Consider the following 12,881-nt stretch of genomic DNA (forward strand, 5'->3'; position numbering starts at 1 on the left):
TTGTTATGGTGTACCAGTTGTCTTCTTCGAGTAATTGTGTTACGAGAATTTCCTGGTTAATATTCAGCCTGTTTGTTATTAGTTGGCGGTAGAACTTTGCAGGTCTGGGTAGGTACTGATCACTCATCAAATATTCTACTACTCGTATTGCTTAGTATTGTTGTGTGACGATTTGGAGAGTAAGTAAGCCAGTGTAACTTAAGACACAAACGACATAAAATTGCAGCTCCCAAGGTTGGTGGAGTATTATTATTAATATTTCTTCCAGTATTATATATTCATATTTAGTAATATCAGTATCATTTGACAGTCTACCAATATGACATAAAAAGTCTATTTGAATAATTATAGTTTGATTTGAATTCAATGTAATTTAAGTAATATTTGTTTATAATGAAATGGTAGACGGCTTTTAATTTTAAAACATCATCATTAATACTCGACGTTAAATTATGGTAATAATATTTCCAGCTTTACATCGCTTCGTAAATATATTTAAACGAAATTAAATGTACATAAATAAATGTTTTATAAAATGTCATTGTTATCTTGATATTGACAATGTTATCTCTACATATTAACACGGAAGAATTTTTTTACTTGAATAATTCTTTACTTGAGAGACGGTAATCTCCATAATGGAAGTATGTTTAAAAAATACGTGTGCGTCTCGGGACGAAATACGAGCTGTCTGAAATACGTCTAGTGTGGGTTAGAGTGAGAGAGGATGAGCCTGCCTACCGCTGCCATGTGCGTAAGAGAAAGAGAAGCCAGAGAAACTGGCGTCATAACGCGTTACGTAACGAAGCGGTTTACCCTCCCATAACAACGATAGTTAAATAAATAACACAACTTTTCGAGCTATATTGTGACAGGGTAGTAAGATATACCGCGAAATAACAGTAGTCTTGTTATTATCTGTTCTTTTAAGATCTTTTCATATTGCTAATAAAATAAATATCAGGTCTAATTATTTATAAATAGAAATGTATATCATCGTAAATGTTCGACCTGTTCGGTCAAGGAGTATAATTTAGAGAGCAACCCATTCCACTATATAAAACGATATGGCAGGTTGAAATAAATAACCCATACACGCACACACATACACACAGACAAGAGTAGCGACCGGCGGTAGATAGGATCATTAAGTCATACAAGATCCACGGAAATGTTTCACATTAACAATAATAAACTTATCTATTATTATTTTTAACAGTCTAAATTACTTACTATATACAATTAAATCAAGGTAATTATTACTAATGAATAACAAAAAAAAAATCAAATATTAAAACTACCTTGTCACAAAGAGCCTCAGTTTATCTCGGCAAGTTAAAAACCATATCGGACCCTCAAGTTTTAATGCTTGTTTGAAATTGCCTCATTATAATTTAACGCCTAATCAAGGCGATAGTTTATTATATTTATTTAATTAGTAAAGTTCTTAAACGTTGAAGGTGTTGGCCCAATTTGAACCTGTGATCTATCATTATATTCCACTGGTGACAGGAGGGCTGGTTCGTTTTCAGCCCAGAGTCAAAAAGATCAAAAAGAGTGAAGGCAGTCTTTGCCACTCAACCTTTAGGTCAAATAGAAAACCATGAAGGCGGTAATTAATAATTGTCAATACATAACAGTATACATACTAATATATAAAACTCTAAAAATAAATACATATATACACACTGATATGTAAAACGTGTATGTTATGCCCTTATAAAATCATAAATAATATTATCCAAGTAAAAATATATATTTATCGATATAAACTGTAGTAGAAGGTACATCACTAGCGAACACTATCTTGCCACTTATTAGCAATACAGTCTCGCAATTTATCGGGTGGGCTCAGAAAATTGCTCGGCGGTGTACTCCGAGTGAGCTAAGTGATGGCTTAATGTGCTCTTATATGTAAAATATAGAGAACGGTCTATACTTTCGAATGCCACTAAATGTACACCGCAGGCGTATTGGTAATATTTCTCTTGGCATATGACGTCACACGTGGCACGTGGTCTCATTGTGCTATCACTTTGAATTATAAGCTTCGAACTAACTAATGTACACCAAGCGATTTATGAGTTTATTAAACAGTTGTATTTTATTTATAACGACCTTTACATGCCCCACTGCTGGGCTAGGCTGTCATTTTGAAGGAGCTTATTCAACTGTAATACTTTAATGTTGGTTATGGACACTTGTGGTAGGTTTTTATCTGACATAGGCAGGCTTTCTCACAACGGCCTCCGTATCAATCGAAAACGACAATTTATTATAAACAATGATTTAGCCCAAAGAAATACAGTGACACTCATACTTGCCTGGGTTTACACTTGCGATCTCAATATCAATCGAGCTTATAGTAATAAAATTATCATAATATTGTCGTTATTAAAATTTTGCCACATAATGTATTCCCCGTTCAACTCAAAACGCGAATCTTTAAATGAAAACAAAGTTGTAACATGGCACTATGGACTTTGCGTATTTTTAAAAATAAATAAGTATTATAATATTTGCACCACAATGGCAAGGGTTATTTCTGTTTTAATAAATTTCCATAAATTGATAGATTGAATTCGTCGTTTCCAATAAATTGCAATGAACTGTTAACCACTGAATAAACTTAAAATTTCTAGTTAATAATAAATAATCGTGGACTGGGAGCCGTGGGTATATTGGACTTATCATAGTGGGGTAATGACATAGTCGCCACGCTGGGCATGCAGGTTGGCGACCGTAGGGGGCAACTTCTCGCACCGGTGACGCCACCGGTCTGTCACTTAGTTGCGCCATTTTAGATGGTTATACCGCCATTAATCACTCGTCAGAGCCTCGGTTAAATAGCAGAGCGCAGCAAAAACGTGGATGAGAAGGGCCGAAGAGCAGGCTCAATGGCGCGCCTTGGGGGAGGCCTATGTCCAGCAGTGGACTAATACAGGCTGATTGTGATGATGATGAATAAATAAACTCATTGGATTATACAAAACATAGTGCAACGTCTCGTTGGTCCAAGGACTTAGGATAAATCCCGAGGCTCCGGGTTCAAAGTCACGACGCCAAGTTAAATATTTCATTTTCACTGTCAGCTATTTAGCTTCGGTCAGGCTATTCGATATAGGCTTCCTCGTATTTTTTGATAGAGTAAATAGTATTAAGTATAACAAGCACGTGGCAAGCAGTATTCAGGTGATCTCCTCTCCCACTTCTGTTGACCTTCTGGGACGGTATACCGACGATCTCAGACCTGATCATTATTGGCGTGGCGGCGGTCTTTTTGTATCCTTTGCACCCTGTGTTTAGGCGGGCCTGAGCGTAACCCCTATTGGATCATCTTTGACGTAAGACAGATTTGTATGCCGTGACACTATATTATAACTTCGTTCCCTCTCCGCCGACACTCTCTGCCCTCCGACGATTCTTCTTTGCTATATATTATTATCATTTGATTAATACTCTGCTGCCCCGATATTCTTATCATTTTTATTGCCTCTACATTTATTTTCTTCAATAATTAATTATATCCATAACCAACAATATCGATGTTTCACATCGGCATCCTGTGACGCCCACATTTTTATAACAAGAAGGCTAGACGATGTTAATAGAAGTTTTAACTTCTTACAGTCAACATTAAGAAAGATACCATACAACAATTGCAGTCCCATTTAATACCCTGTATTTCTACAATAAATTTCAATTAAAAGAGGAAGAAACAGCAACAAGTACGTTGAAAACATCCTATTAATAATATTTAAGTCACTAAACACAAATACGATCGAGACTTATTTCAAAATCGTAATAGAATACAGTTTCCCGTAGCGTCCCTATTTCAAGCAACTCTCTTATACTCAAATTACAAAACAGCTTAAACAAACAATAAATATCCAAGTTTGCCAAGGACATTAGTTGAGTTAAAGCGATTACTTGCGAACAAACATCGATATATCGACTGTTCTCGATCTATAACATGACCGCACTATTTATTTCGACAGAGTCGGATTGTGGTATTTATTTAATTGGACATCAAATAATCTTATTACGAACAATAATGTTATTATATTTTTCTAACAAGATGATTGCTCCTTATATATAGACGAGGGTGATACAGTCTAACATTGTTTACTTATAAATCTTCTTATATAATAAAAAAACTATTCTATATCTTATACCTACTTATATAATTCGGCCACTGAGAGAACTTTCAATTACAAAAATCCTTCTGTTTTTGAAACTCTGATCAAAGTCAAATAATTTCACTTTAATTTGAATCGTGATTGGTTGATGTCAATAATAAATAAACAAATACTTCAAAAATACAGCTATAAAACTATAAAGTTTAAAGAGTAGCGCCAAATAATAAAACCTAGAGTTTGAGCCAAGGATCTCAGAATCCGCGGCCTTATATCTAGCCATTAGACCAACGAGACAGTTGCATACAATCATTATAAATAAATAATAAAAAAGACAGAAAAACCAATTAAGTCTTCACATCACAAAAACACAAACAGAAGCTGACATAGATTAAAATCATAAACTAACGAAGCAACTCTAAGAATGAATGCAAACCGCACAAATAAAAACAAAGCCGTTACATTCATAGATCTTACTAAATATTGTAAATGTGAAAATGATATCATACAAAATATACAAATAAGTAGTATTATTAAAAGGCTTAGGTTAGAACGCGTGTATCTTAACCGATGATTGCGGGTTTAAACCCAGGCAGGCACCACTGAATTTTCATGTGCTTAATTTGTGTTTATAATTCATCTCGTGCTCGGTGGTGAAGGAAAACATCGTGAGGAAACCTGCATGTGTCTAATTTCAACGAAATTCTACCACATGTGTAACTCACATTGAAACAGCGTGGTGGAATATGTTCCAACCGTTCTCCTCAAAGGGAGAGAAGGCCTTAGCCCAGCAGTGGGAAATTTATAGACTGTTAAAGTAATTAAAAGGCTGATTAATTTCATAATAATAGTTACATATAAAAATAATATTTAATAACACAAGTAACTACGACCCTGGCTTTGAGATATATGGGTAGGTCAAAACCCCTTACAGTGTAAGTAATGGGCCAATCATCACATTCAATGGTTTTGTGATTGGTTCGAATTATAAGTTAACAGCGATTTTTATTCAATTACAACGTCATTTTTGACACTTGACTTGACGTGTCAGTATACGTCATAACAATTACCGTGTTATACTTCCGTGTTATATACCGTTGATATACTTCCTTTGCCACGGATAGGTGGACGGTCAAGTAGGCCACTTGATAGTAATTGGTCACCACTGTCTATTCATTTACGCCGTATGAGATTTTAGTTATTTTTGAGATGTCATGTCCCTTGTGCTTCTAGTTATATAATATAAAATTATTTGTCGACCTCTTTATTTGTCTAAATTAATTTTTCCTTCTTGTCGGTCTTGGCTGTACTGTCGACCGAGTCTCCATCGACTACGACCACTTGACATAGAGAGAGTACGGACATCTCTACAGCCCCAAAATCAGTTTATGATACCAAAAAAATTATGTCATTATAACTTTAAAAGATAGAAAAAAATCTTTTCTATCCTTTACTCATCCAGGGGAAAACTCCCCCAAGACTGAAAATGTACATATTTTACTGTCTATCTATAAAGGCCCTTCTGATTGGCATATCTATTCTACTTAGTACTGTTTTAGCAAATTTTCAGCAGTTTATTATCTAGTTCGTATAATAGTGTTTAATAAAATAATACGTAGTAGCACGTGAAACACACAGCTTAAATGCCAATAAGCCCGGTGGTTGGAATCCGTGAAACTTATCCAAAGTTGAGGTCAAGCCATACAACATTTTCCACTCTAGCTTGATTTGTGTTAATAATTCATCTCGTGCTTGGAGTTGTTACACAATTTTCAGGTTGTAATTCAACTTTCAAGTTGTAACATTGAAATCTCAATATCATTCCAAAAAATTTTAGCATCATTTACAGAATAGCATTTTTCGTAATTTCTACAAAATAAGCTAGCTGTCATCAGTCGAGGTGATGAAGTAAGGAATTCGGAATCTTTAAACTTGGACCAGTGCCTATTTCATAAGTATTAGGCCGCAGGCGTTTCAAGGAGACCTAACGTAAATAATAGTCTAGGCGTGTCAATTACTTTTTGATTGCCTTTGATTTTGGATGCTGTCTGCTGAGGCAATATCTATTCCTAACTAATAGTCTTGTTATGTGTTTTGGAACTATCAAATTAAAAAATGTAAATTTTACGTACGGTGGAATTTTTGATGTCTTTTAAGTTGTGTCTTTGTTTAGTCAACTCTCTTGCATTTTACTTTACAACTTTCGCTTCTGAGATTTGTTGTGGAAGGTTTTTTTGGTATTTCGTCTGGATGATAGACAGCAACTGATGTATTCCGGTTTAAAGGGTGGGTGAGCCAGTAACAAACAGGCACGAGGGACGTAGCATCGATCCCGAGTTTGGTTGTGCATTGACAATGTGATAGTTATTATTTCTTACTTGTGTCATATCCACGGGCGGTGATGATCACTCATCTTACTTATGGTGACCAATAACCATTTGCTAGGTCGCCTGCCTACTTAAAATAAAATAATAATAAAATCTATACTGTGCAGTAGCACTCACAAGTACAGAACGTTCACTTTCGAGATTTTTACAATTAAGTAATACTTCTCAATAAAAAAAAACTTCTAAATCATTCTCAGAAAAATTCTTACACGAGCGTTTTTTTATTAAAGAACATTTCAATTCTTTGTAAAACAAAAATTATTTATTAATAAATGAATTCATTGATACAAATATTTTCATAAATGACATTTATTCGCTCATTGAAAGTATCTCCAGCAAGTTATAATGATAGAGACTGGGATAATGAAATTATTTTTCGATTACCGAAGGATTGCTATTATTAACTGGTCGAGCAGATGGCGTCTACATCACGCTTTACGAGACAAATATTAACAATAAAACTAGATAAATATTGTTCTTATCATCAATATATCTTTGATTGGTTGTAATATGAAGTTAATTTTTCTTATGTTTATATGATAATATATTTCATGCCTATTGGAGTACGAACATTGACCTTAACTAGAATCGTTATCCTATATGGCGACTATATGTCATAGTTACAAGATTGATTTAGGGTACGGCTTTGTGCAACCCTTTCTTGGTAGGTACCACCCTACCATCACATTTAAATAAATAAATAATAAATATTGGACAACAACACATACATTACTCTGATCCCAATGTAAGTAGCTAAAGCACTTGTGTTATGGAATCGAACCCGGCATCTTGGATTAGCGTACCCATGAAAACCGGTGTACACACTACTCGACCACGGAGGTCGTCAAACTACACTACTTTACTACAGACAGTTGTTGGTATTACTGTATTCTCGTTCGAAGTGTATCAGTGTATAAGTGTACCTGTAGCACAAGGGATATAATATCTTAGTTCCCAAGGCTGGTGCCGCATTGGCGACATAAGAAACAGGTTCCAGGACCAACGTGTGACCGTTCACCATCAGATAGCCCATTTTCAAGGACCTATACCATAACAAAAATAATGGTATGTTTGCGAAACCTAAGAATTTCTAATCCACAAAATATATATTTTTGACATCTCGTGCTTAATCTAGAGAATTCTGTATCGGATTCTGACGTATATATATCAATGTACAAGATTATATAGATGATAAAAAAGCGTGGAGTTAGTGCTTGTTGACTTCCAGGCAGGAGACATAACATTCATATATAATTGTATTTAACTAACATGACTGTATTTTTAGATGTTGAAAAAGAGTAATTACTGAGTTTCTTGTCGGTTCTTCTCGTTAGAATCTACATTCCGAACCGGTGGTAGCTTTACTTTAAATAGTTTGTTAAATGACGATTCAAAAGTGCTTGTAAAAGCCTGCTTGAATAAAGTATATTTTGATATTGATTTACAAACCCTTGGAAGTATAGGATGATACACTTTCAGACCTGGGCTGCTACTGAGAGTATTCAGAAGGAAAAACCTTTTAACGGCCTGATCTAAGATTTGCAATCAGGACATCGGCTTTATAAACTATCCACTAAATCAAAGAGGCAGTCATGTAAATTATTCCACTAATCAGTAATACAGCAACACGATGTTGGAAGAGCGTTATTTGAAAGAATTTGAACATTAAAGAAAGGAGGTTTTAATGGCAATGTTAATATTGACATTTGTAATGTTACCAATTAATAATTTTGATATTATTAAATGAAGCATATTATTCCGCAAATGTTTTAATAAGAATGGAGATTGTATTCGTTGATTAACATGCAAGATATCAATTTAATTGTGCATTATATTATTTTCGACTGTATCCCCCTCCGTTACAGGCACACGCAAAATATTAACTCAGGATAAAACTGATTAACAGCGATTAATTAAAATTCAACGAGTAATTTTAACATAATTCATGGATATACTTATGAATTATTTTGATACTGATAATTTTTATCGAAAACATCAATATGTAGGATGATGAAACAGTTCAGTATCGTTTACTCATATAGAGCTTTGTTGTAATAAAAATTAAATGGAAATTATAGCAGGAAAAAATATATTCTAAAAATGCATATTTGTTAATAATAATGGTCCACCACTTGATTTTCGACCACTCGACATATACTGGTCTGCCAAATGTGTGTCAGTCATGTGTGTCATGCCAAATCTGTCAGTTTTTTGGAACATTTTTTCTGGTTATAATATTTTACTTTAAATTCTGACATTTTTCTGGTGATGCACTCTTAAAGGCTCAAAGGTTTGGCTCAAAACCTGAATGATGATGCAATAACCATCGTCAAAAAATTAAGGTAAGACAATTGAATAATTGACCGGAAAACGAAAGTAATGGCTATCAAGTAAATATAAGGCCTGATCTCCCTTTTGAGCAAAAGGTTCTGGAGCCTACTCTATCAAACTGCTCTAATGCGAGTGGAAATAAGATTAGATTCTAAAAATACAAAGTTGCGTCTTATGATATAAATAGCTCGTAAAAATCTAGAGCTGGTTCCGTGGAACAAATACCTTTACGTTCATTGAAATAAAGTGAAACGATATTTATTTGTTGAACATAAAAATAAATTTAAAAAAAACTTTTTTAAACAGGTTTTTCATTGTTTAATTTTTTAATAACAACAATTCGGCTCTCATTTAATGTTGAGGATGATACCATAATAACATAATACATACATATACGTGACAAGTTCGTCAATATTATTCATCTCTAACATTCATATTTTTCTTTGACAGTTCCACCAAACAAGATCGCCATAACGGGAATAAAGGATCACGCAACACAAGGCACTTTGCTTACTCTGATGTGCAAGGTGTCCGGAGCACGTCCGGCTGCGAGCATCGAATGGTTCAACGGCACGCAAAAGCTCACTCCAGATAATCGTAACATACAGGTAAGTTCTGAATCGCGTAGATATATATTGTCATTACTTATATAAGTTTTTCTTAGGATACGTACGAAATTAGAACATCCCAGACATTGAGCGTGTCGGGTTTGAACTCTTTCGCGATATCATATGAAAGTCCCTCCTTTCGGACGTTCATATGCTGAGCTCTAACATAAGCCTACTTTTCAAGAGTGTCTCAATTGTCATCCCGTCGCGTTACACAGTCAAAGTCAACAGGACTTACTTGGTAAGACCTTTTGACTCATTTAAACAGCTAATTTATGTTACTAATAAAAACACTGATTACTCCCTGCAGCTACACTTGCGTGTGTGTGTGTCGGTGGAGAGGGGTGTCAGGTATAAAGTACTCTGTGTACTTCTCTGTACCTCTGACAAAATGTGTGCAAAATGTCATGATGATTAGTTCAATAATAATGATGATGTCCTGACCGATTTCAGTCACGGTTACTAATCTTAAGGAGACCAGCCAACTATGTAGGACACATTATAGCGCACAAGTGTACACGCAAATACAGAGGCACTCTATTCCCTCACTCTCACAATCCAATGGGACGGCAAATCCAACAAGACCAGAAAAAGTTCAGGACAAACATCTTTACGTGCTCTCCGAGGCACGGGAGTTTACACATCCAACTTCTTAATTTCTTAATTCGGGACTGTTACTGAAAAATTTTCGATAGAATACCCAATAAATTTTATCTTTACTTACCTGGGAATTGAACCCAGAACTTCAGGATCTGCGGCCTTATATCTAGCCAACGGGGTACTCAGTTAGTTAAGCTAATAGTTAGGATAACAGTGTCAAATAGTTTCTACGTTCGAACGCGTTAATCCATGTACTAATCTGATTTGAAAAATATTTTTGAGGAAAGTCATAAGCTATATAACTTAAGACTACGACGACCTTAAGAAGTGGAGGATCCATAAACGTCAACCAATCTGGAAATTCCTGTAGTAACATTACTTCTATTGGCATTTACATCAATTCTGCTCTCGAGTCTCTTGTGTGCGTGTCGTGTACAGCATATACTACTGTGTGGCTTCGTGTGTGTGTCTGTATTTATTTTCTTACATTCTATGTTTTTATTTATTTTACACCATTTTTTCACTATAAATTACCATAACCGATGCGACCTTTCATTTGGACATCCCGTGACGTCGCCTACGTACGCCTATTCCAATCGAAATAGCAATAAAGATAATAAAACCTTACATTTGCGTATTTCATGCGATTTACTAATATTGTCCACTACTAAGAGTTTATGATTAATATAATCTAACAAACCCTAAGATTAATAAAAAAAAAAATAACACGAGTGGCTAATCTATACTTCTTTATTTATTTATAATCGAACACAATTACCGTCATTATATAACTTTAATCAACTACACAAGAATATTGCAATACATAGAGAGTTAATAAGTATATAAGAATAGTAAATATCACGACCGATACGAACAGACTCGAACCTAATCGACCGACAGACAACCGAACATTAAACCCGTTACTAAGCAGTCTGTCACATTTATGTGCTTCCGCTCGGTCCAGGTTGAGGAGGGGGTAGTTCTTGTAAGAATATATTTATTTATAATACAATACTATTACACTTAACTACTCATATCCACTTTAATTTTACTTCCAGAATTCTAATAACAATTTCGAATTTCAAAACGCCATTTTTTACAAATCCATAGTGAATATCATGGATTAATCAAGCCCTCGACCAATGATATCGCGTCAATTTTAATTTATAAATGTTGTTTACTTGACTTTTCTCCTCTTATGGTTGGAATAGAGTTTACACTCTTTAAAAGTTTATAATAGAATCGATATTTTAAGTAAAACATATATTTTATTATTATTTAAATCGAAAACTAGGCATTGTAACAAGTATTACCCCATTTTAAGGGCGCCATTAATTTCATTTGCATTTGGCCTCGTAACTGGGTCATTATTATTTCCCTGATCAAACAAATTGTACGATATAAAGGACTGTGTTTAAAGTCAACCCGAGTTCTCTTAAAATAACAATTTTAAGTTTAATTACTGACTAATTAATAACGGGGCGAAGTTTTGAACAAATCGACAACCATTTCAAGGTACGTTGGATTGAACGCTTACTACACTAACCTTTTTAAACGCGCGTTTTGTTGCCATAGTAATGTTTTGACATGAATAGTTATTTAGAGATACAGTAGGGCCTGTAAATATTATTTCATTACTGGACAATACTCTTGACTTCTGTTTAGGAAGGTAAATATCATATTGCTTGTCAAAATCCGACCCGTCAGGTTTCCTTAAGTCGTTTTTGTTTACATCTGAGCAATCTATTATAACACAAAAAGTAACTATTTTATACACTGCTTGTCTGAGTTTGAACTGACTATCATTCTCCCTACAAGACATTACCAAACAAAATATGTAGGTAAAACATAAAATACGGTACCGTCACGGGACTAATGAAAGAATGATTAATAAATATGGAGTCAAATAAATAAGATCGTAAAGTGAAATAATTATATTGTTGCTGCGTAAACTACACATACTCAAACTCAAACTCAAACTCAAAATTCCTTTATTCAACATAGAAGCATCACACTTACTTATTGATGGTCAAATTAAACACTACCACTGGTTCGGAAAAAGGAACAACCTGACCTGAGAAGAACCGGCGTAAGAAACTCAGCGAGTCTTTTTTTTTTGTCAAATTAAGTAGATACATAATTGTATATGAATAGAAACAGCCAGGAGGCGATCGTTTCATTTCCAAGGTGTGCTATCAAACATAAACTCACTAAGTGTATAGTAGATAGTAACCTTTCGCACACAAGCGTTCCTTAACAATTTTTTTTAAATTTGGCAACAGAAGCATTTTGAACGCTTTCTGGGATCCTGTTGTAGAAGCGTAAACATTGCTCCACAAAAGAGTTACTGACTCTATGTAGTCGAGTAACAGGATTAACAAGATTGTGTTTGTTCCTTGTACCAATGGTATGAGAATCACATTTTCTCATAAAAACATTAATATTTTTTCCGTACATACAAAATATTACAGAATATATATTGAGAAGCAACAGTCAATATCTTAATTTCTTTAAATTTATACCTTAATGATTCCTTGACTCCTAGGTTATAGATTGCGCGAATAGCCCTCTTCTGCAGCACATATATAGTATAGATACTCACACTGAGAAGCGTTTAAGTATATAATATAAGTAGCACGCACACACAAGTATAGAGCGTCATATAACAATGCGTTCAGGGTGCTAATGGGGCTGCCGCGATTCTGCAGTGCATCGGGGATGAGCGCAAACCTAGTGCGTAAAGTCAGTGGCAGCACCAACAGCATACTAAGCATGGTCGCCAACAGACTTAACCGCTTGTATATAGATCACTTTTTAGT

At 34.7% G+C, this 12,881-nt stretch overlaps 1 protein-coding gene across 18 annotated transcripts in view; it reads left to right on the top strand.

Annotated features, from left to right (window-relative positions):
- Window positions 1-12,881, top strand: part of Nrm (neuromusculin) — a 395,440-nt gene that overhangs the window by 340,880 nt on the left and 41,679 nt on the right. For all 18 annotated transcript variants that reach the window (XR_010309700.1, XR_010309699.1, XR_010309701.1 and 15 more), the window contains exon 6: window positions 9,305-9,462. Coding sequence is in view for 15 of the 18 variants with exons in the window: in XM_064219245.1 (XP_064075315.1) it covers window positions 9,305-9,462 (158 nt within the window). In the remaining 3 variants the exon portion in view is untranslated. The remainder of the gene's footprint in view (window positions 1-9,304; window positions 9,463-12,881) is intronic.

The sequence above is a fragment of the Vanessa tameamea genome, chromosome 27, assembly GCF_037043105.1.
Source record: "Vanessa tameamea isolate UH-Manoa-2023 chromosome 27, ilVanTame1 primary haplotype, whole genome shotgun sequence".
In the NCBI taxonomy this organism is placed as follows: Eukaryota; Metazoa; Arthropoda; class Insecta; order Lepidoptera; family Nymphalidae; genus Vanessa; species Vanessa tameamea.